This window comes from Poecile atricapillus, chromosome 2, assembly GCF_030490865.1.
Source record: "Poecile atricapillus isolate bPoeAtr1 chromosome 2, bPoeAtr1.hap1, whole genome shotgun sequence".
Classification (NCBI taxonomy): Eukaryota; Metazoa; Chordata; class Aves; order Passeriformes; family Paridae; genus Poecile; species Poecile atricapillus.
This window is the reverse complement of record NC_081250.1, coordinates 17,173,976-17,198,904: the sequence shown is the minus strand read 5'-3', so window position 1 is coordinate 17,198,904 and position 24,929 is coordinate 17,173,976. Positions and strand designations below refer to the sequence as shown.

Genomic DNA, 24,929 nt, shown 5'->3' with positions numbered 1-24,929 from the left:
TTATTCACTGGGGGGGACATGTAATCCCAAAGAACTGCTGAGACAGGACAAGGCACAATGAAACATCTAGCAAATCTGTTAGAGGCACTCCAGGGTTGGCTTGGAGTGTCTGTGTCTTGAACTGATGTTACACTGACTTTGGTGAGGGGACAGGACCAGACAAAAAGGGCAGAAATGTTCAGCTATCCATTGGGCAGCTGTGCCCTGAGACATAGTCAGGGCAAGGGTGTAGGTGGACAAGATCCCTGTCAGTGGTGTGTATAATGAACAGTTCTTCCCCAAGAATTTATGTTAGAGGGTCTGAAAAAACTTCTTTTTGTCAAGGAGTTAAAAAAAAAAAGCAAATAAAAAACCAATATGGGAATTGTTAATTGTTCCTCATTGCATTGTCGAAAACTTCATGTAGAGCCAATTTTTTTGATCCTTCTTTTATCAGCTATAAGGAAGAACCACAAAGAATCACAGAATCCAGTCGGTTGGAAAAGACCTCTAAGATCACCAAGTGATCACCTGTGAGCAACCCCCACCTTGTTAACCCAGAGCACTGAGTGCCATTTCCAGTTGTTCCTCAGACACCTCCACCTCCATTTGTTAGTCAAAAGATATTCACAGAAAAATCAGTCCTGGCTGGCAGTGCAGACAGAGCAGGAGATGTGCATCAGTGATCCTCCTTTGTGTACAACAGAGAATATCACAGAAGCAATAGATTGGAAAAGACCTCTGAGATCATTGAGTCCATCCTATACCCAAACACTGCCATACTCTAGAGCATGGCACTGAGTGCCACGTCAGTCTTTCCTTAAACTCCTCTGGGGACAGTGACCCCACCACCTCCCTGTGCAGCCCATCCCAGTCTCTGAACCAGACAACAGACACATCTAAACAAAAGCTTGCTTTTGTGTTATGAAGTCATATCTGTGGGATATTTACTTCAACATGCAACTGTTTATTTTACTGTTATCCCTGTAGTATGTGATGAGCATCCACATGAAGACACTCCAGCATGTGATTCAGATAAGAAACTGCTTGATAAAATGGAATATAGTGTATTTGCAATGACTTTCAAGGTTGAACATTTCAGAAATAAAGTAAGTGCATCAAGTTTAGGATCATGTTAAATTATCAAACCATATTCATGTAATATTTGTGACAAGTAGTCTCATAACTGGGTCTTGATTTATATTTTTCTCTGTGTAAGTTTTTATACTGCAAATAATTTATTTAGTTGACAGAATAAAAATATATTTGTGAGAGGAATTATCACATAACACACCACTGATTTGGCTTCCGCCACATTCTGTTGTCTGTTGCTTCTGTGAGCTCCTAAGACTGTCTTACCTATAAAAAAAAATTTCAACAAAATAATTTTTTCCTTTTATTTAACAATATTCTTTCTTTTTGCCCCCTTTCACCTTTTAACTCTACTCATAGCCTGTAGGGTAAGCAGCCTTACAGGGGTTTATGGGCAAGTGTCATGGATCAGAAAAATTAGAATCCTTCTGTGTGTGCTCTAGGTGGATGAGTTGTCAGTTCAAGTGTCATTGATTTTCCTAGACAAAATATTAACTTTCCAATAGGTTGCCTTCCTGATGTGCTTGTGTGAACAGTGGAAAACTATACTTAATCTAAGTGCACTGGTTTTGCTTTGGGGTCAGAGTAGTGAAATCATGCAACAGCCTGTTGAACAAAGGATAATTAAGAAGGGTTTCATCTAGTTTGAAACTCATTAATTCACTAGATAGCATTTTCATGAAATTGAGGAACAATCTAAAATAGGATCAGAGCTTGTACTATGAATATTAGGTAGTTAATGGGTCTGCCCTTCATCTGTCTAAAATATTTTCCTTGCTCTCGAATATTTAATGTAATTTTTTCCCCATTCAGTATTCTTCTCCATAGGATTTCCTCAGATTTAGCCCACTTTTAAATACAACAGGAAAGCATTTGATGTTTAATAAGCTCACTTTCCCTCACTGGTCTGTGTTTTCTGAATGTTACAAAGGATGGCTCAGCTAGAGAAGCAGAGAAGCAGCGCTGGCCAAGCTATTTTGTAACATATTAAGAGAGAAGGGGAGGGAAAGGAAGCCCAGCAGAGGACTGGTGATAAACTCCCCATCCAGTACAACTAAAGGTGTCTCCCCTCGCTTTTCTGGTACTTTCAGGAAAGGATGCAGAAAATCACTTTTCTGGTGGTGAATTGTCAGAGGAAGTCTACACCTGCCTGCCCTGCAGAGAAGGATGTTCTTTCTGCACAGATGATACCCCCTGCTATGCACAGGAGGACAAGTATTTACGGCTGGCTATCATCTCCTTCCAAACGCTCTGTATGCTGCTGGATTTCATAAGCATGCTGGTGGTCTACCATTTCCGCAAGGCAAAGGTAAACCCATGTCTTTAACTTTGCTGTTCCTCCTCACGGCGTGTGGAGCTTATCTTGGGGGTACAGCCTCCCATTTTGGGAGTCAGCTTCTCAGGCAAGGAGCACAGCTCAAGGGGAGGATGGGGTTTCCAAACAAGAATGTTTTCCAAAATTGTTTATGTGGTTTCATGGAAAACAAAACAAATCAAACAAACAAAAAAAAAACCCACAAAAAACAATCCCAAAAAACAACCCCAAAGAAAGCTGAGCAATTTGTGTCTTCCAGTTAAATATGCTTGCATTTATAGATGTTCAGCAAAAATCAAGGAAACTGTTAAGTAATTTTGGAAAATCAAACCAATTAATTGTACACATGTCTAAGGGGACATGGGGTTTTTAGAAACTTGGGATCTTGAAAGTCTCTGCATTACCACTACTGGGAATGATGTTTGGTTTCAATATATTTGAGAGATTAGCTGGAAAATAATTTTGGGAAAGAGAAATCTTTCTGAATTATTCTATTTACTCGAGAGTTTAAATGTGATTCTATGGTTAAAGATTCTTATTTTTTTGACTAAAGCATGAGTATACTAAGGAGTGTCTGTAAATTGCTCATGCAGCATTTATGTACTAAGTTAATGAACTTTCTGCTTTTACCTGACTGAAAATCTGGTGACATCTCTTGGAATCTCGCTGTTGCCTCAGTAAATGCAGAATATTCTCTGAAACTTCAAATTTTCTAAAAAGAAATTAACTGAAACTGGCATATATTCACTACCTATATTTGGGAAACGTAGGTGTGCACACAGTATGGTACATTATTGGAATTAATAGCTTCATTCACTTTCTATAACTAGATCAGTATTTCCATTTTGATTTTCAGAACACTTGATCCCACAGTTTCCCTGATCCTGCAGTGTCTGTGTTACAAATGTGTGGCTTATTTTGAAAGACTTTAATATCCTGCCAGGAAATCACAGAATGAACAGTAACATTCCTTTTTTTTTTTCCCCTCTTCTGTTTCTGACAGTGTCTTTGTATTTAATGATATTACATTAAATGATTCAAATTACTTAATTGTATTCATAAAGTTTTTTGTTATGAGAAGTTTCTTGTCGGCATCTATTTGGTTGCTTGACATTAACTTAGCAGAAGAACTTCATTCCGGTTTTGTGAGGTTTTAATCTGGTAATGTTTATGTCTGGTAATGTCTGTGACATTTTTAATCATAGACAACATCAAGACAAGCATTTCTTGTGAGCAAAAACTATTTCTAGACTTACAAAGTGATATGCAGCTATTGCAAGCTGGGCCTGACTTTTTTTACACACTGAAATGCTGATTGTTTTATAGGAAATATTTCTGTTTTCTCAGAAATAAGTTGAGCAATAGTTTTCACTTTTGCATTTGTACACTTGCATATGTTTTGATATAGATATCTGCTAGAGTAAAATATGTAACTTTATTAGACATAACACAGAAATCTTGTGTTTCTCAAAACCTGCTAGACATGAAAAGCACATTTTTACATTTGTGATGATTAGCCATTTCTCCAAAGTAGTCTATGAGTAAACAAACACATGGAATCTGAATCTTTAATACCAAAGCAATACTGAAGAGGCATATACACATCTTTCATTGTTTCTGAAGTGCTTTCCAATCACTAGGAAAAAGTTTGTGCTTATTTTTTTCCAGACTCCCTCTTACCATTAGAAATCATGACATATGAATGAGTGAGAATCAGACTTAAAAAAAAAAAAAAAAAAAAAAAATCCCTGAAAGAAAAATGATGCCTTTGAGACTTTGCAGTTCATTCAGTTGACCAGAGGTGGATTCAGTTTCAATTTTGGTACCTTGCAGGAGAGTTGACTTTTCTCTAAATGTGTGTCTCACAAGGAAAAGGGAAGGAAACATGAGACAAAAGAAATAATACGGTGATTAACAAACCTTTGCATTATGATTGAAGTTTTCAAGGAATAGAAGCTGATAGATTTTTCATTGCTTTTCATGTAATTCAGTTGAGTTTTTCCTGGATATTCCTTTAGTGTTCTATATCTTGTTGGTACAGCATGAAAAATATCTTGTGTGTTTACCATGAAATGAGAAGTTGCATGAAGGGCAAACATACTGAGAACAATGAGTATTTGTAGAAGAAAACTGCTGGTTACATTGGAAAATGACAGAAATTTGGAGTGAAGGAAGAAAACTAGTAGCTTACTATCTACTCTCTGCCAAGGAGGTAAAATCATGAAAATGAAAGAATACATACTGAAGTATATTCAAAATATCTGCCTTTTTTGAGAATTTCCAACTGTTAGTGAAGCAAACCACAGTTAGGTTAGTGTATATGTCTGTGATTAAAGTTGCTGTGTTAAACTGCTCATTTCCATTGTGCTGTGTGGGAGTCAGACCAGAGCATTTCTTTGGATTCTCTCCCACATGTAACACTACAGTATTCAAATGGTTGCAAAAATAGTTTTTAATGCAACATTTTAACAGAAAAAGCAGTATGCTGCTTTTCAAGAAGCAAACTTCAAAGTGTTCAAGGGAGCAAAAGATGGGAGTTGAAAATAAAAGATGTTAAATGAAGGCCCTTTCAGTGCTGAAAGGAATGAAGAGTAGGTATGTGGCATTTTGATCTGGCTGTAAAACCAGAAAGTAAATGGGGTCAGGTTACCTCTTTAGTAAAAGTGACTGCAGAAGACTTCTCAATGCTTGTGATAATTACTGCCTTCAAAAAACTAAGGTCCTGAAAAGTTAACAGAAAGCACTTGGGAAAGCACTTGTTTCTGCCAACAGAAAGCACTTGGGAAGAAACACCCCAGGCACCTTGGCAGTGATATTCTGAGTATAATAATTCACAAAAACAATGATAAAAGTCCATAAGCATCCTTTTGCTTATGATGGAAGGGAAAAGACATTTTTTTTGTCTTAAAAGAAAATCAACTTTATCAGTAAGAGCAGATGCAAATCCCTTATAAATGTTATTAAATGACTGTAAGTATTATTATAGGTATTTGTATTATTATTTATATATTATTATTATTTTCATTATTATTTAGGGAAGTGAAAAAATACCTCAGCTGTTCAGATCACACTGGTTGCCCTTCTTATGACCAAGCAGTACTTACAATGGAAAATTGCTATTGGCCTAGTTTTGTCAACAGTGTGGAATATATGTGAGATCCAAGGCAGCTGCTAAAAGACCAACTGAGGGTTAAAGAGCACTGCACTGCCACAGAGCATGGCCATGAGAACAGCAACCTTTTGGGCAATTACTGCCAAAGTGTTGCTGACAAAATGTGATGATGCAAGTTTCATTTTGACATGATCTTTATTACTGACCTAGGCCATAATAATAAGACTCTACAGAGAAACTGGTAAATACCGGCTTGTGAGTTCCCACTCAGAGTTTGACAAAATGAATGGTAATAAATAGACAAAGCCTATAGCAAGCCAGATGAATATCTTTTAAAAGTCAGGCTTCTCTTTAGAGGGACTTCTACAAGTCTCTGAAGTTTTAAGTCTCTTCTTCTATAACTTCTTAAGGTTCCTCTGAAGAATCCTCTTCAGACTTCTGTCTAGAAAACTGCTGAACTATTTACTGTGTAATAAGTTTACATTAATAGCTGTAGAGGAGCAAGGGAAGATAGGAAATGTGACATCTGTATTTATAAAGACTCCCTATAATAGTGACAAGAACTAAAAATCAGTAGGTCCAACTTACACACTTGAAAATTCAGAGTAATGGTAATAATAGAACTACTGGGTCCATGGGCAAGTGTGGGAAGTGGGCTTTTGTCAGAATGTGATGCCCTCCAAATGTATTTGTAGCTCTGTGAAGGGGGGGTTATGAGCATGAGGGTACTTCTTCCAAGGTCTGCCACCAAAAGCTCTTAAAAATTACTGTCTCAAGGGACTAGGTGAGCTGCACTATTTCTAGGTAACCAAGGGGTGGCAGAAGAATAGACAGGGCAGGAAATACAGTATAAAATCATGTACAGCAATGAGATGTTGATGTGCAAACATAGATATCTTCATGATTCTTCTTAGGGTATCATTAGAGGGATTAAAGATCAACGGGTCTCCCAAATGTTCACAGGATCTCTCAGATGTTTTTTTAGAAATGGAGTAGTTGCATGACACAACTTTTCATTTTTTTATGTCACTCATTGGCAAAGAAGAATATCACAGATCCCAAAGTATAAAGCAATTTAAATAGGAAGGAATCACGGAGGATATATATATACACTTACATATTTCTAGGGTGTTTAAACACAGTGATTTTGGTGAAAAAATCTGGTGCTGCAAGGCCATAATTTTATTGTTGGAAACTTGGAGGATAGATCAGGAAGGATCACTCCCAGCTTCTTTAATAATGCAGCACAGGCTGTGAAGTGAGGTAGGACACAAGAGCCTAAATCAGAATATCTTTTGTTCTCTTGGCAAAGAGTCATTAAGCTAGATTTCATGTCTGTTCTTGAAAACCTTGTAGTTATTAATGTAGACTTGCACATTTGACAAAACAAAATGCAGCTTTTTCATCCAAAACACAGTTGATCCAAACTACTGGTACCACCAACCAATCTTCAAAGTAGTGACTTCAAGCAGTGGTTGGAATTGGCCAAAAGAACAAAATGGAATGGCAAAAAGACACTGTGACAAAGCTCCAATCAATGCTGTGGAATTCATTTGAGGCTTTGTCAAACAAAGTGACTGAAAGTGACTCAGCAGCCCTGAGATCAGCTCAGCAGTAATGTTATTAAACTGCAAGAGTCATAACTGGAGAAAGTCACAGACAGAAAAAGGTGGCCCTTTGCCAACAGAAGGAAGAACTCCAAAACGATAAGAACAAAAATAATTTGGAAGGAGGCACAGAAGGAGTAGCAGAAGCTAAACCACTAGTGAAAAGCTTTGTAGGGAAAGACAGAAGAAGATGAAAAATATAACAGATAAAGAGGATATGCTACTGCTTTAATGGGAAAAGACAAAGCGTTTCAGCAGGAGAGTAGATGGGGAAATATGCCAAACAAAGAGGAAAGAGGAAAAATAATTCATAGCTGATACAGAAGGGAAATCAGAAGTGTGGATCACTTCAAAGAAGTCTTTGCAGTGGACAGCCCTTGTGCCAATCAGTAGTGAAAGCTGGAAGCCATGAGCTTGGTATTGACCAAGGCACAAGAGGCTCAAAAACTCCAGGAAGATGAAAATTTGTGAAATCCCATCAGAAAAGCTGACAGCACCTGACAGCACCAGTTTAATTCCACTGAGGGAATTGTGTAGTGAAGCCTGGGAAAAAGAGATCTTTCCTCAATAGTGAAAATGTTGGAATTTTATTTTGACTGCTCTGACAGAGTGATTTTCCTGAATCTGACCTGGGAAGATGGTGAGGCTTCTGCAGTGTCAGAGAAGTAAAGGGACACTGGATGCAGAACAAGGAACAGGCTCAGTGCTGTTGATGGTCATGTTATGTGTCTTAGCAATGACAGAGGAGTCTGTAAAGGCTGTAAGGCTCCTCTTATTTCCTTGGTTTTCAAAGGTTTTGACAGAGTTTGAGTATGAGAAGATTTTGAGATCAACTTTCAGCCTTACCAAGTCAGATTTTCATGGCTGTATACGTTAGAGAATGTATAAAGCATTCTCTAAATTGAACAAGTAAGGAACAAAACAGCTCAAGGTGATACTAGCAAACATCTTTATGTGCTGTGGCATTATTATTGATTTAATAATGCAAACATCATGACAAAAAACACGTCCAAAAAGAATGAGGCTAAGCTAACAAAAGTAGCAGGTTAGAAAAGGGCAGAAATCATGGATATTAAAACAAATATTCTCAAAAATGAGAAGCTGAACAATGATTTTGTGAGAAAAAGGCATCAACAAAATAGGAGAATTCATCTGTATGAGCAGTGCTGTGCTGACCAGGGGAGAGCTCAAACAGGGAGTGACCAGCTGCAGCACTGATTACATGCAGTGTAAGGGTGGCAAAGCTACTGGAAAGAAACTGAACATTTTAAATAACTTTATGAATAAAAATCAGATTTTTTAAAAAAATTTCAGACTTAATGTAGGGCTAGAAGACTATCAGAGCCTTAAAGAGAAAGCCAGCTGCGTTGTAATCATGTTTGTAAAAGTACTGGACTGTGGAAGGACATTACCTGCAAAGAACCTAAAAGGCTCATCAGTTATCAGTCTGTGTTTTCAAGTGAATTGGAAGAGCTGAAAATAACTGACCTTTGCATAGCAGCCTACCACCTCAAACAGGGAGCTCTTGGGTAGAATACAACTGCTGTGAGGAATTGTAAGTGTCTTTAAGAAATGCCAAGAACCTCTACTGGCAAAGGGAACAGAGAAGTTGATCTCAGCCATGGAATGGAAGAGACTAATTGCTCCTTTGCAATGAAGGAGAGATGAGAGTGTGCCAGCCTTGACTCATGCTAGACCTTTTCAGAAGGGTCTTGTTTGCTGGGAGTTCTCATTCAGATCAATGCTAAAGGCTTCAGAGTAGTTGCACTAAAGCCAAACTGCTTTGCCCTCATCTCACCATCTTGCTGTGCTGCCAGGTTCTGACAGTAGAGGAACAGAGAGCGAGCATGGGGATCTGTTCTTTCCATCTTTCTGTGGCCAGCATCTCTGGATGTAAATCCAGCACGTCAAGATAAAATTGGTACCAAGTGAGCACACTTGGAAGAGGTTGTTTGCAGCTCTGAAAAATAATGGAAAAAATGCTTGGAGTTCAGCAGAGTAATTTGGTATTGTCATATGGCATTAACAAGGATGAAGGACTGTGATAGAGCACATTGGAATGAAGGGCTTTGCCCTGTTCAAGACCCTTTCCAATTGCAAATATTGGAAATTTTAAACTAAATTATGTTTTATTGTACTGGTCTTCTCCACCCCTACCTTCTCCAACCCCCACTTTAATGAACATTCAGGAACTGTTGGAAATACAGAAATACAAATACTTTTAATGAGAGGAGGAAAATATGCATCTTGAACACTGATCAAGGTAAATACAGTTAACATATAGCTAATCATCAACAGGAATAAATAATTTTCACTCTCTTGAAGGAAATGTGGCAAATAATAGCTACAGAGTGTTTTTATATGGTTTTTATTCTCTCAAATACAGATTTTCAGTTTGGAGTTCAGGGTGGCTAGATACACTCTGCCACCAATATCCCATTTTTTTATTTAGTGTAAATATATTTAAGTGTTCTGCTAAATATGATTTCAAAACTGTGAAGACAGTCCCTAAGCAATGCAATTTTAAGCACTGCACAGAATTGCACATAGATGGAAAGGCAACATGCAAATTTGTGCTGTAGTTTCCCTTTCTAATATTGAAGAATCAAGAATGTCTTTTCTCCCTTACTGCTGCTGTGATAGGATACAGTAATTCAGAATGAGGTAATCACAGGCTATTGATGTGTGATACATCTTTAAATATTAAAGCATGCTGGCTTTGCAAACATACCTCTTTTTCTAATGTAAATCAGCCAGTCCTTTTTTCCTTTTTTTGACTCCACAGTGGCATCTTGATGTGCTTATGCCTGGATGGCTTTCGTCTTTGGTGCACATTCTGCTTTTTTCTCCCTAGACAACAATTTCTGACATTTCAGCTGAAGTGGAAACTTGATAGAGGGAAGAGATCTTGCGCAGATGGAGCAGCTGCCTTTACGTGCTGTGCTGGTGGGCATACCTGATAGTTCACTCAGCATATACACATTCTGTGCAGTGCATTAGACACCCTTCCTTCACCCTATCCTAGGGTGAGAACCTAGTTTCTTGTGATTTCTCAGGAAGTGTGTTGTAGTCTTCAGGTGTGCAAGTTTAAAGATATTGCCGATGTTGTTTTCAAAACTGTTGTTTTTAGTGGAATTCTCATTTATTTGCATGCGCCTTCCCATTTTTCTGTGTAGTTCACATGTGCCTTTAGGGATGCTGTACTTTCTTAACTCCCAGATAAATAATTTAAGAGTGCCGTATGGGCAGTATAAGAAGCGGAGGGGCTGTTAGCCTGCAGCAGCAGTTGAGTCTCAGGGAGGATGGACTGGCTGCTGGAGTTCCCAAAGGCAGCAGGCATTGGTAGGCATGGCTGCAGTGTTTGCAGGGTGTTATGTGTATCCACTTCATAAGGCCAAAGGTTTCACATGAGTAGTCTGTATTTGCATTCTGATACACAGTTTAGGGGCATCAAGTACTTGTGAATAGAAGAATAAACTACAGCCACTCTAGGCCTAATGAATACCAAAGTGTGAAGAAAATAAAGGTCTAGAAATGAAATATGTTCATTGATTTCAGTTCAGTCTCATAAAAAGAGCTAATGGGAAGAGCAGGGTGGTAGGAAGCAAAAAATGTGCTCTAGATACAGTCTACTCCTAATGGACAAGGTAGGTCATAAAAATAACTTTTCATCAATACTCAGCAGTAGCTCTAAGGATTCAGAAGCTGCAATCTTCTCTGTGTAATTTTATATTAAGCCAATGCTCGTCTCTACAAAGTTGAATTGCACAACAAATTAAGGGAATCATCTGGAAAACATTCTTGGTTTTTCAGGGAATGCACTGCCTTCAAAATTATGTCAATCAGCCATGGATTGTGACATATTTGCTCCACTTTGACACTGAAAATGATTCCTGGCCTTTGCTTTCTTAATCTTAATGTCTTGCTGCATAATGTGAATAATTTTTACCTTCTGTTCCATCAGTACTCCACAAACTCTGCAATACAGAGCCCCAGAATTCAAACAAATGGAGCTGGTAGTGCACTTTCAGTGTAAAGGTGCTGGTTATAGCTGTCACCAAAGAAAAAGCTGTAGTTGCCTTGAAGGCCTATGTTCACTTAATTCTATTACACTATGATTTTATTTTAAAAGTAAATTACAAAATATTAAGTAATTGAATTCTTGATTTCCAGAAAATATTTTCCAACAATTACAACTATTACAGCATAGAAAAAAAAAATTCCAAAGTTGTTTCAGAGTCACAAATTAAACTGAACAAACTGCTAAGATTTTTGCTTGTCTGTTTTTCTGGAATTCCTGCTGAGTCTTGTATTTATAGCCTTTACAGGTTATCTGAGTAGACTGAACAGTCTGTCACATGATGATTAGCCGTCCCCACCAATTCTTTGATGCAGTAACTGCAGAACAGTTGCATTTACCTGAAGTTTCATTTCAGTTCCTGAATGGGCATTTACAGATTTGCTAGGAAGAGACTTCCTATCATGTCAGCAGAATAATGGCGACATTATTTATTTATTCTGCTATTTGTCTTGGAGTTGTATCCTGCTGTGAACCTTCCTTGTACAATCCATAGCAATAGCAAAGACCCTGGTGGCTTGCAGGAGGTCTTTGGCACGCCTCCCTCTCCAAGAGAAGACTTCTGTCTGAAACAGACCTTTTTGTTTTAAGGGTCTAATAGCAAGACCACATTTTGATGTTGAAAAAGATGAGAAGCTCTTACAAAGATGAGAAAACAGGTTTTTTTAGTTTTACCTAGAGAGAAGAAATAAGTAACATAAATTAAGAAACAGGGAAAGTAAACACCAGAAAAAAAAAAAAAGTAGCATGAGAGCTTTCAAATAGTAGAAATAAAACTGTATTGGAAACCTTATTCTAGGAAGTCTTGCATTTTTTACTGCATGTTTGTAACTGCAAAACTTTTAGCTAACAGTAGAATGTTCAGAGAAACTTCATGCTGTTTTTAATATTTTGGTTGTTTGGTTGGTTTTGGCTATATCATGTGTTACAATCTGAACACAGATCACTGAGACTAAAACATATTCCTTTTCTTCATTAATTTCTTCATCTCTTTGGGTAAAAGTTGAAGGTTTTTAGGAGCAGGCTCATGCTGTCTGCTTTGCATTAGGACTTTGTGCTATGAACACAGTCACATTGATTTTTGTCTTCCTTGTCCCAGCCATGCTTCCCCCTGTCTGGAATGAAACCATAACATTTTTCTCTGACATCTTCTCATCAACTTCAATACAGCAGAAAAGATTTCCTTGATCTCCTCCTGCTTCCCTCTAGGACATCTCAGCTGCTGCTTTCATAGTTACTGTAGCAACCTGCTTGTTACCAAACCTCATTTTGGGCTCTGGAGCTCGCTGTGCCTCTGGCTATGTCTAAGCCTTGCTCAACTCCTTCTGAGCTCCCTTTTAAGATATGTGTTCTGCTAGTCTGCAGCCCTAAGTTTATTGTCTCAGCTTGGTGTCTTGTATCTTGAGTGTTGCAGTATCCTTTCAGCTGGCTGTGGCAGATGCAGTCACAGCCTGCTCCTGTCTGTTTGAAATAATGCTGCACATGATTTACTGCTCTGACACTTCCTGTTGTCCTCATTGCATCTCCCTCTTGACATCATACCTGAGCTGTATAGCTCTGGATTTTTCAATTCCCACATGAGCTTTTTTCTGTCTCCTAATGCCATTTCTTTGATGTACATACAAGTGTCAACACCAGCCTCATCTTGTTTCCTCTTCCAAAAAACACCCCTTGTTCCCTTCATGCTTTCCTCATGCTTGGTGGAGGCTTTTTTAGATCATCCCCTGCTCTCTATATCATGTCTTCAGATTCAAGTGTTAACAAAGTGTGTGACTTAGAGTGGGATAATGATAGGCTGGGACTACTAATTGCTAGTTTGGAAATGTGATATTGCCTTGTTGTTCCATTGTTCTTCTCATCTGCCCTTATCCATATGCTGTCCCTTGTCTTAAACTCCTAACTTTGTGCAGACAGCACAGACATTTTCACTTTTTCCTTGTGCAGGGTCTGCACGAATCTGAGGCTTCCCTGGGGCTGGGCCTTCCTTGCATAGGAGTATTTCCTTCAAAGACAAATGTGCTTTTATTTCCAGTGAAATATACAGTCCATGATCTAAACTTAATGAGAGATTACTTAGCTTAATAAATTCTGAAGAGCTCAAAAATTTCACTGACGCTGCTCTTGGCTGCAGTGGAGCTCCGGGCTAGCTCTACGGTGCCACTCTGGCACGGGCAGTCACCAGGAGTGGGGAACTGCAGGGGAAAGGTGATCCCACTGCAGAACCTTCAGAGCACCAAATCCTGCCGGGCTCTCCCAAATCAGGCGTTGTGGGTGGTGGCAAAAGGAAGGAGGAGACTCACTCGGCTGTACTTCCCAGGAACAGGTTTATTCAGGAGAGGGGATGAGCACAAGGGCCTGGGCTGGGAGAAATCAGGACCAAAGAGAGCCCAGAGCACCTCTGTGCACTGGGTTTTATCTCAGGGGCGGGCACAGTCCAGGGTCCAATAGGAGCTCATGGAGGGAGGGGTAAGGGGAGGAGGTTACAATGTCAGGGACCGATGGGGATACAAAGAAGGCGGAAACATAACATAACAACCAATAACACATCGAGGAAGGGATGATGTACATGGAAGGAGCTGGAAGGAGAGGTGGGGTTTATGATGATGGATGGGGAGATGGGGCAGGGTAAAGGTGATTGACAGGGAACATTCAGGAAAACTGGGAGGGGTTTACATAACAGACAAATGGAACCAACCAAAGCAGTAAATGGGGGAGAACCAGGAACATGCCAAATAGACAAAACACTAACAATTTTAACAGAACTGAGTAAACATTTCACCATTTTTGAGATTAGGATTTCTCAGATGCAGATATTCATTTGGACTGGTTTAGCACTTGGCTCTTGTAAAGTAAAAGTGAATAAGATAAACTGACGTTGGATTTAAAACCTTCAGAATTATGAGGTTTTTATTGATCTGAAATTAATATAATGATTTTCATCTTAGTTAATTTGCCTTCTAAGCCATGAAAATAATGAGATTTTTTTACCTCAATCAGATTTATTCTAACACTTCTCACATCATTTTTGGTTTGTTTTCTCTGAGAAGTTATGAATCCTGAATTTGCAGTCAGGTTGGTTTTTTATCTTTTTACCATAAACTATTTATTTCTGTGTGATTGAACTACAATTTATACAGACAATTTCAGTGAGCTGTGGTTTATCTTCTGTAATAGGTGAGGTCATGTTGAATAAGACAGCTGAAATTTAGTTCAGACATTCTGAAGCTATTTGTAAACTAAATAGAGGAACATACTGAGCCTCACCTCCTGCTCCGGAAATTTGGTTTCCTATTTCATCAGACTTTTTGCGTATTCAATTTAATCTCTTGGTGATCAGGCAACTATCAATATTAGAATTCGTTTTATTCTTGAAAATAATGTCTTTGGATCTTCATTTAATTTCTGTGTTAATTGAATGCATAACCTAGTGAAACAGATACCTCAAGTGATCCACATTTTTGATGATTGTCATTGTACATATTAATCTTTTATATTAACCATAAAGCTGTGCATAGACTGAAATTGAACCTAGGTGTTTACCTCATTACTGATTTCCTTTCATGTATATATTCACCACTATTTCATGAGAAGCAGGTATCTTGGTCTAAGCAATTTGTCCCCAAGGAAGGAATTTCTGCCCTTATAAGAAAAGATGTCCCTGGGACATTAACCATTTCTATTGTGAGGGTTCTTCACCAGCAAATACTGTTTTCTTGAATATCTGTCTTGTAGGTGGTGTAGTGCAATTTAGATGAAACAATGCCCATGTTTCTAAATGCAGAACACCTTACCTTCATCATGATTTATCACAACAGATTTCATTACTTGTGTGAAAGAAGGGATCGAGGGCCACATTAATTGAAAAATGAAATATTTGTGGATTTCTTGGATGCCTGACATCTTGTGTACTTTTGAAATAAAATTGCTTTATGATTGATAGCCTTTGTTTTTCCTGACTTTTTTTCTTCAAGTTAAAAGTAAATTTGATAATTATATTCTGTTTGAGCTCAGCTATAACTAGTAATAGAAAAAAAAATTGAAATCCATGTAAGTATTCTTCAAAGGCTTGAAAGGGGAATGAAAGAACATGAGTATTATATTTATTTGGTTTAGGAATACTGCACAAAACCTGCAAGTGGCAGAAAATTCTGACAGTTTGTCAGTACATTTTAAGTGGCAGCCCGTAATTGTAGGCCTATCTTTGGAAACTTGGGGTTTGCTGTGAATATTTCTGTACTTGCAATCTGTATTCTAATAGGAGGCTATGATTCAAATAGGTTAAAAGTATTTGTTAGTGTGATGAAAGGTTGAGCAGGACACACGGTTTCCTCTTCATTATTTTACAGAGAAGTTTTCTAAGGAGGTAAAATTCTTTCCCTCTTGAATTGAATAGTTTTTCCTGCAGTTAGATGGGAATGAGTTGCTTGAATTTTGTACCTCAACCAACAATAATAAAATTAAAGCAAAGCTTTGCTACGGAATTCAACATTTGCATTTTCATGGGTAGCAGTCCTAATAAGTCCATGAATTTATTATCAAGAAAATAAATATCTTATGACACTAGAGTTATAGTGTACTAGCTGAGGATTCAGAGGACTCCTTCCAGTTGCTTTTGTGCCCATTCTTTAGTCCCCACTATTGCTCTTCCAGGTGTTAATAACATTAGGATAACCATCACTATGAAATGTAGTTCCACTCTTTTCTGCAACTCTTGTTATGGGTGTCTGGGCAACTTCTGTCCCATAACAGAAGAGCCAAACATCTTGTTGTTGCTCAGCCTCAGGGACAGAAAGAGGAATCTCTGCTTTCTATTTCTTAAAAGTCAACTTTAATTGAGATAAAATTCCTGAAAATTAGCACTTCAGTTTTTCCCCACGGCTCTTTCACTAAGGAAGACAGCAGTGTCTTTGTGGTTGGGAAAAGGTATATGGGGTAAGAGGAAAAGGGTTCATTGGGCTTTAGAAAAGCAGCACGTGGAAATCAAGACCAAAATATAGCTGTACTGGAAAAAAAATTATTTGTTGGGAAGGTGTATTTTAGTAAGAAAAGCAACTGGTAATAAAACATTTCAACCACCTCCACTTCAGACCATGTGTTTTCAACTTGACAAAAATCTCTTCTCACTTCTGTCATTTAATAAAAAAATATTTTAAAATAAATAAATAATAATAAATAATAACTATTTTAATATATACTAAATATATAATATATATAAATATACAAATATATAAAAATATAAAGAAATAATATTTAAATAAATAATTTAAAATAATTTAAAATAAAGAACCAACTGTACCAGGAATAAAAAGAATTTGAACAGGAAGAGTTTTCAGAGAAGTAAGAGACAGATTTGGGAATACAGTCCTGTAAAGTCTCATCACATGTCCCATGTCCTCATGTGCAGAGTGGGGTGGACCTGCCAGACCTGCACCACAAGGGTCCTCCTGGGAGCACTGAGAGCGAGCACACTGCCTTCACATCAACCTTTAGCTACTCTTTTTGTTTCACTTCTTTTGAGACAATTTGCGTGGTAATTCTTCTAGTCACTTCTGTTGGGGTCAGAGGCACAGAAAATAGGCCTATATATCTGTGGTGCCTGGCTCTGACACCCAAGAGAGCACTGAGCTTAGCCTAAAACTAAGCTTTAGCTTAAACCTAAAACCAACAAGCTTTTAAAGTTAAGAAACTAGAAGTATGAGTGTTCAAGTTAGATAGAGTTTTCTTAAGTTACGGGGTGAGAAGGTTTGAGTTTAGGGTTTAAGCTATGTTAGTGAATAAGAGACAACATGGAGGATTTAGGGAATTGTCCCTTTCTCCTTCTTCCTTCTTCATCTTCTTCTTCTAAGGGTTTTTGGGTAGTAATGAATGTTTGGATAAAGAATTCAGTGGTGTAGCACACAGGTGTCAAGTCATTGGGTCACTAAAAGAAATAATTTACTTGACATTTGATTATTGGACATATAGACACATAAAAGACCTTGGAGAGAGTCTTTGTTCTCCATTTTGTACCTTTCTATCTTAGCCCCTTGTACTCGGTATATATGTAATATAGGTAAGGAAAGGATAAATAACAGAGCCTGAACACAAGAAAACTGCCTCTCTCTCGTCAATCTCAGTCCTTGGGAAAAAGAACCCAACCACCAGCGTCACCCTGACAACTTCAAATATATCAGCTTAGCACAGCAGAGCAAACCTGTGCCCATTCTCTGTATTTCCTTGCTTCTCTACCATTCAGTCACATATCCATATGTACTTTCCAGTTACATGTGGAGTGTAGATACAGTTTCAGTTTAATAAATACGAATGCATTCAAAGTTAAGATCAAAGAAGTGTATCTGAATTTTTTTCCCCTAATACGATTTTTTCTATTATAAATACAAATTATATAAAAAATATAAAAATAATTACATATAATAGCAATTTTATATATAAAATAACATTTTAGTAATTTTTTTTCTGATATGCTTTATATATCTGAAAGGCATTTCACATTCTGGTGAAACCACATTTGTAAAACAAAATTTTCTGTAAATCACAGCCCTCCTTGGTCATTCTTTATACTTCAGAAGTGGCAGAAGTGTTTAACGAAAGTGAAAAATATGAAAATATGCCAACCTTTCCCCCTCACTAGCTTTCTATGGTACCATGCTCATTTAATACACAGTGACATGTGGCCCTGGAGGAACCTGCAGTCTTCCTGGACTGACACCAAAAGTCTACAGTTCAGTTAATTCAGTATTACACAATGCAACTGACACAGGATGACTTTAATTTTATTTTGGCGTTTATAATTTTTTTCTCCACTATGAAAATACTTTAACACTTATATCACTGATTTATGTGGTGATATTCATGAATTCAGTGCTAATTAATGCTGTTGTATTTCCTGGATTGCTTAGGACCACAGACAGTTGAAATGCAATATCTTCTGTGCTTGTTTTGTTACACTTGATGCAACTTGGGCAGCTAGACTTTTTAAAATTTCCCTTGTGCAAATAATTATTTAATATTTATTTATGACCCTTTAGCAGTGGCCAAGAGGCACATATGACTTTCTTAACAGGATTTTTCACAGAAATGGTGTTACTTTCTGAAATTCAAGGATAAGGAATGACTGTTTATCTCAAATGCTACTAATGATGCCTGGATAGAATGAGTGGATGGAAGACTGAGCAAATCCCAAGGCATAAATCAGTCTTTCACAAACAGTGGTTTTTGCAGACCTAGAAAGGTGAATGGTATAGGTAGCTAAGCATGAAAGTTAGTATGAAGCTAGAAACAAAATAAATTGCAGCATTACTTAGGTGTCAGCAATGTGTAACCAGTGAGTGAGACAAGGAAATCCAGAAAGGACAGTTCTACTGACACCAATAAGTAACAGCAGAAATTAAACCCTGAATGGGAAATGGACATACAGACAAAGTGGCAATAAACAAACTGAACACAATAAGAACAGCCAGAAAAATAAGTAAGTAAAACCAAAATAAATCCAAACAAGCAAGACAGATGCAAAACACCCCAAACAGCTATTAAAAAAGAAAAAAAGGAAAAGAAAAATTAAAACCCACAAATATTACACCCAAGTGGAAGAAATTCCCACTGCGTGAAATTTCAGGGTTGTGTCCTAAAACACCCTAATTTATGTGAACTCCATTGGAGAATTTTATTTGTGCAGCCTGTATAGGTGGACATTGGCTGGTGGAGACTTTGGGCATCATAGATTTCCTTTCTTCTGTTTATTTTCATCAAGGAGCAAGGGCTTTTTTTCCTGAGGTGTGTGGGTATATTCACTGCTGTGTGTCTTGCAGATGCCATAAAGTGAGCATTTGTTCCTGCCCCCAGCCATGCCTTAGGGACTCATATTTGCAAAGTCTGTACAGTGGAAGATTAAGCTTTTGCTGGAAAACCTATTATTCACAGACTTCTGGAAGTACCTGTATATCTAATAAAATATTTTTAGTAAATTAATTTTGAAGCATTCTGCTTTAGTTTGGTTTTCTTCTCTTTAGCTAATCCCTGCTATTAATGTTTCAGTGCTGGATAATTTTTTCTTCCTGGACTTCGAGAGCTATAGTGGTCATTATTGAAGAAAAAAAAATACTTTAAAATCAAGTGTTAAAATACCTCTTTTTCTTTGCAGTAGAGAAAACTAACAGTTTCAAAAATGTAGTTTAGGAAAATGCTTACACTTCAATTTCCAGCCTGTTTTTCTTTTCTCTATACTTATGTAAAAATAATTGTACTATTTTGTATTTGAAGTTTTGAGCTTTTCTTCATCATTGTGGATAGCACTCATCCCTGCTGGAATGTCTATTCCATTTGCAAGGAATCCTGTTTAGAAGAGCAGTGATACCTGTAAACATTACAGATTAAAACCGTTCTCCTGGTACCAAATACAGTCAAAAACTGAATTCAAGCCCATTTTGAGTTCCAGCATTGCTCTGTAAGCCACACTTCTTTTAGGGCAGGAGGCAGAAATGCACAGATAGGATATGCAGAGAACAGTCCCTACCAGAACACAGGAGAGAAGAAAATCATGGGATAGTTTATTGTTATGAAGAAGAGCTGGAAATGCTGAAGTTCTTTGGCCCAGCAGGTTATCTTATGATCATGCTGCCCAGAAACAAGCTCGATAAGAAAAGACTGATCAGGATGTGAAAAACTTGTTCAGAAAAGAACGTCCACATGGGACTTAAATGGACTTCAGAAGTTTTAGATAATTTCCATCTTCTCTATATGAAGCTCATTTCAGTTGCTGTGTTGGTCATTCTGGTATATAGGGATTCATTGTACATAATAAGAAAAAAAATACTCTTCAGTGGTTTGAGTATTGCTCAGACATGAGAGACATGAGCTCATTGACCTCTGCCAGAGCCTTGTATGATGGTGGAGCCACCTGTGGATGGGAGGGCACTGGCATGATAGAAAGCATTATCCCACCTCTCAAGATCTGCTTACTATTGGCTTCTTCCCTTATCTGGCTCAAACCCAGCTTCTTGCTAAACAAAGATTGATTTGTCATTGTCATCCTCTGGTGCTCACAGGCTCTGCACCTGGGCTGTACCTTGCACATATCAGCAAAGCACCCCTGCTTTTGAAGTAGTGAATTCTTTGAGTCATTAACCTTTAACATTTCAGTTTCTCACAAGTGTTGATGTTTTGTCTTTAAGATAAGGCACAGTTGCACTGTACATAAATCATCAAACTTATTGGAACACACTTTGTATTAGGAAAAAGAATTTTTCTTTTTTTTATTTTTTATTTTAAGATTTAAGAAAACCACGTTGGTTTTCTTAACCCACATGTGGTGAGGAAATGGCGTAGTATTTTAGAATCCTGACAAATTAATGAATCAACATCTTTGTGAAAAATTATAAAAAAGAAAAGTAAGTACACTTGCAGTTTAAGAGCATACTCTATATTCAGTAAAATTGTAGATTATTCATACTTATTATGGAAGCCAAGTCATTAATGTTAAATGAGCAAAAATATTCTAGGGATTTCTTGAAATTTAAATAATGCAGAACAAATTCTACAATTAAATTCATGTCTGTAATTCCCATGATCCCTAAGTCTTGACACTTGAGAGCAAATTTAGCAATTTCAAATCATACCCAGGTAATGTCTGTTGATTAGAATTTAACATAGGAAAAAGATTTTTTAGATTTAATTTTTGTTAAACACAACCATTGTAATGGGCCTGTGATTTAAAGAGTGTGCAGCATGCAAGCATGACAGAGAGCTTAATAAACATTGTTTATACACTGACAAAAGTGAGGGTACCTTTATGAAGATGGCACACAGAATTTTCTAATACTTTGTGTTGTTTTTTGTCTTCTAGAGTATCAGGGCTTCAGGGCTGGTGCTGTTGGAAACCATTCTTTTTGGATCACTTCTTCTGTACTTCCCAGTAAGTCAAAGTATAACTTTAAAAAATGTTATGCCCTTGCCAACATTTTAAAACACTGTATGAATGACTCTGGCGAAAATGTAAATGCAAAAACTATTTCTTAATTATTAGTTTAATCTGACTACAAAATGTGATGTGTTCTCTAAATATTCATAAAAACACTCAAATGTTTTACTGTTTTGTAATAATTATCTATTTTCAATTTGGTAAAAATTGCCAGTGGTTTAATTGAAAGTTTTTGGGTGTTCTGGGTTAAAATGAGATTTTGCTTTGAAAGACAATACCTCTCTAATCTATGGTATGGGGGAGAAAAGCAAGATATGTAAAAGAAAGACACTGATTTTACCAAATATTTTGTAATGTAGTATGAAGAATATAAATTTTTTCAGTGCATTACTGGCGTGTATTTTGATGCTTCTGAAGGTATATGGCCTCTTCAATACCATGTCTTTGGGAAAATTAGATTACAGGATAAGGCATTACCCTTACCCTGTAAGTGGGGAAAAAAAAAAAGTAATTTTACAGTCACATGAGAAATATATCACAAAACTCATATGTATCCATTCTCCTTTCAAAAGTCACAGAAAAACTGAGTTTGTTAATTGCCACATAAACCCAAAACAATGACTAGATAAAGCAAGACATCAAAGTGTATATTGAAGAAGTTGATAGAAAGCATGCAGGTTGGGAGACAATAAAAGATGGAGTTGTGGGCTGAGGAGACAATCAAAGATGGAGTTGTGGACTATTTGAAAATATATTTATGTTTTCTTTCCCTCAGTAATCAGAATTTCCTGTGCTTTTACAGACCATCACATAGTTACTGAAAGATGAGCTGGATAACAAAACTCTTCAGTAGCTGCAGAACAAGTAGGAAATAAACTGCAGCAGAATGTGTGAAGAATACTATAAAAAAACACAAATTGTAGTGGAATTTTTATACATTCTTTTTCGAATAGTGCAGGCCTTTCGAGTTCTAAAGAAAAAGTGTGTACATTTAGGATAGTTTTACTTATTTTTTCATCTTTCACTTTGCAGAAGTCAGGGAAATGAAAGTTTTTGGTTTTTTTATGTTGGACAGAAGTTTTTTACAATTTGCAATAAATACATCTCCCATGGGTTTTCAGATGTTCTTTTGTGTATCTTTTCAGTGAACAGAACAGAAAGCCCATGCACTGCTTCCTCAGCTGGTGCTGTGGAGCATTTACAGGAATTCATAGTGTAAAGCATTATGCAAGAGGTTTCCTTTCCATGGCTGTCTCCTCTTTGCTTTCTCAGAGAACCTTGGGGCCAGGTAATGGCTTCCCCAGGCAGATGCTCAGTTAGAATCAGTCAATGTCTGTACAGCCTCAGCTCCAAACTCTGAGAAGCCTCATCACAGCTCATCAGAACTGTGTCTGCAGTCTGCTCACCTGTTCTTCAGTTCATTTCCCAGGGCTTGTCTTGGTCCTCCATTTGTTGTTTCATGAAGGATGAGCACTCTTTGGTGGCTGTCTGTCTTCAGGTGTGCTCAGCACCTGGGACATTGAGATCCTGCTGTGGAGAAAGACTTTTCCCAGCAGTTGACTAGAAGCACCGTGCTGTTGGATGCAAGAGCTGGTGACCACCCACAATCTACAAATGCAGAAGGAGAAGAAAGGAAGTGGTTCTGGGAGAAGCAGTTCAATAACCCAAGCATGCCTTCAGCTCTTCACTGACATTTAAGCTCCCCCCCCCTTTTTTTTTTCCCACTGACATTAAGGATGTTAAATCTACCGTGAGTGCAAAATGACAGTTTGATGTATTATGAGGAAAAAAAAATGTGCTGGAAATTCCTGGTTATATCCCATATAGCCCATATCCCAGATGGGATGTAGAGACTTGACCAGAGTTTATGTTTCTCTGCACATCTCAAGCTCCTAATAAATAAAACTCTGCTGAGAACACATTCTATTAGAAATGAATAGGCAAAGTGTACGACTTGGCTTCTCTCTTCTAGCAGTTTTATGTTCCCACGCTCTTTGCTGGGGCACTCTTCTTTCTTATACAGGGAATTACTAATCAGACTGTTACTCCTACAGACTTTGGGAAAAAAAAGAGAGCAATTTTATCATTTCTATTTTGAGGATTTTAGGGGAGGGATGTAGCAAATATGATAGTGGGAGGTACTTTGTATTTTCAGATGGAGAAATAAATCCTGATTCCTCCAACCAGAAAAATACGGTTTTGTAAAATCAAAGAAGATCAGAAATATCAGCTTTCCAATATCCCTGCCCCTCAACTCACTGCAAGCAAGTTTTCACCAATTTCTGCTTCAGGGCAAGACAATGAAACAGTAAATGTGTGAAAGCTATAAAGCATAATCATTTTAAGAAAGAAGAGCTGCAAGGTGTGAATTATGAGGGGTGAGTCCTTGGAATGTGAACTCTCGATGTTCTGCTGTACATGGACAGAATCTAAATGTGCTCACCTGCTTATTGTCTGGGAAGGGAGCACAAAGCAGAGCAGAATGACATGGGAAAGACAACCCAAGCTTTAAACAGAATCTTGTTTGCACCAGCTTACATTCACACACATATTCATTCATAGCAGGGTGTAGAGCATATTATCAATATACATGTTGGTCATAAGTCATGTACCTGCAAAGCAGATTTTGTTTTTCCTGGGTCATATTTATTTTCCCCTTCATGTTATTTGGTGTTTTTATTTGCTTCTGTGAAGAATTCGGAATATTTTGGGACCTAGAGATGTGGTTAAAGATGTAGTAATATGTGCCCAGAGGCTTTGTCATTGTTTCAGCAATTTGATTTGGTCCTCATTTTATACAAGAGGAGTACCTTAGAGGTCTAAGACTAGTTAATATAGCACTCACATCTTATATGCCCAAATTAGGCTGTGTTTTCCACAGGTAGTATGAAATGCCAGTTAATGTATGGAATGGAGTTTATAAGCACCACTGCAGGAGGGTGTTCTCTTTTAATATGAGGCTGTTTTCCTTTGGTATCATCTCTTCTTCTTCTATTGTGATTTGGAATGTAAAACTAAAAAGCTTTACTTTCACACTCAACCAAGTGTGGAATTACACAGCTTGGCTTAGTGCATGTAACAATGTAAAGATATTAAGGGATGGCATTTCAATTCTAAATAACTGAAATCTCTATTCATTTGAGGATTCAGTGCAAAATTACATTCTTATTTAAAAACAAAATCCCCTCAGATTTTCTCAACACTGTTTTAAGTCTTTGGCATCTTTGTTCTCTACTCCTCTACACTTCCCTAATTCTTTCATTTTCTAGATCTGTTTACTCAGTCTGTCTCGGGTTGTTTGAGAGCCTTCAGCATACAAATTTCACTGTGTCTAGAAGGGGTTTATTGCATCTCTGACTCTCCCTACCCTCCAATTAAATGGAAACCAAAACCTACTTTGTTACATTGCTGAATTTCTTTCACTAATTGTTGTTGTTTTCATGCCTACATGCAGTAATCTATTCATAGTGTAACATCATTAATTGAAAAATAATATCACCAGTCAGCTGCTTTTAGTGAGAAAAACAGCTGTTACAATGCCCTTCTAACCAAATGGGAAGTGCAAATGATGGTCTCCACCTAAATTAATTATTCAAGTTCTGCTATTCTCATAACAACACTGATCTTTCCTGAATCATAAGCAGGCAGATGAGCTTTGTCTATTACAAATGCATAGATTTCACTCAGAAGTTTCTGGGCAGCTCACATTTCTGAAGTTGTCATTTCTTATATTTTCTGCAGTCTCATAATAACATCTCTAATTTGCCTTTACTTGGTCTTTCCAATTATCAGTGGATCTCCTCCAAATGAACACTAGGCTTTCTAATTGA

The 24,929-nt window shown here is 37.5% G+C and overlaps 1 protein-coding gene across 1 annotated transcript in view; it reads left to right on the top strand.

The window, feature by feature from the left end:
• The window catches only part of GPR158 (G protein-coupled receptor 158), a 182,146-nt gene that overhangs the window by 82,854 nt on the left and 74,363 nt on the right, over positions 1-24,929 (top strand). The window contains exons 4-5 of the mRNA XM_058832540.1: positions 2,163-2,380; positions 21,025-21,093. Of these exons, the coding sequence (XP_058688523.1) occupies positions 2,163-2,380; positions 21,025-21,093 (287 nt within the window). The remainder of the gene's footprint in view (positions 1-2,162; positions 2,381-21,024; positions 21,094-24,929) is intronic.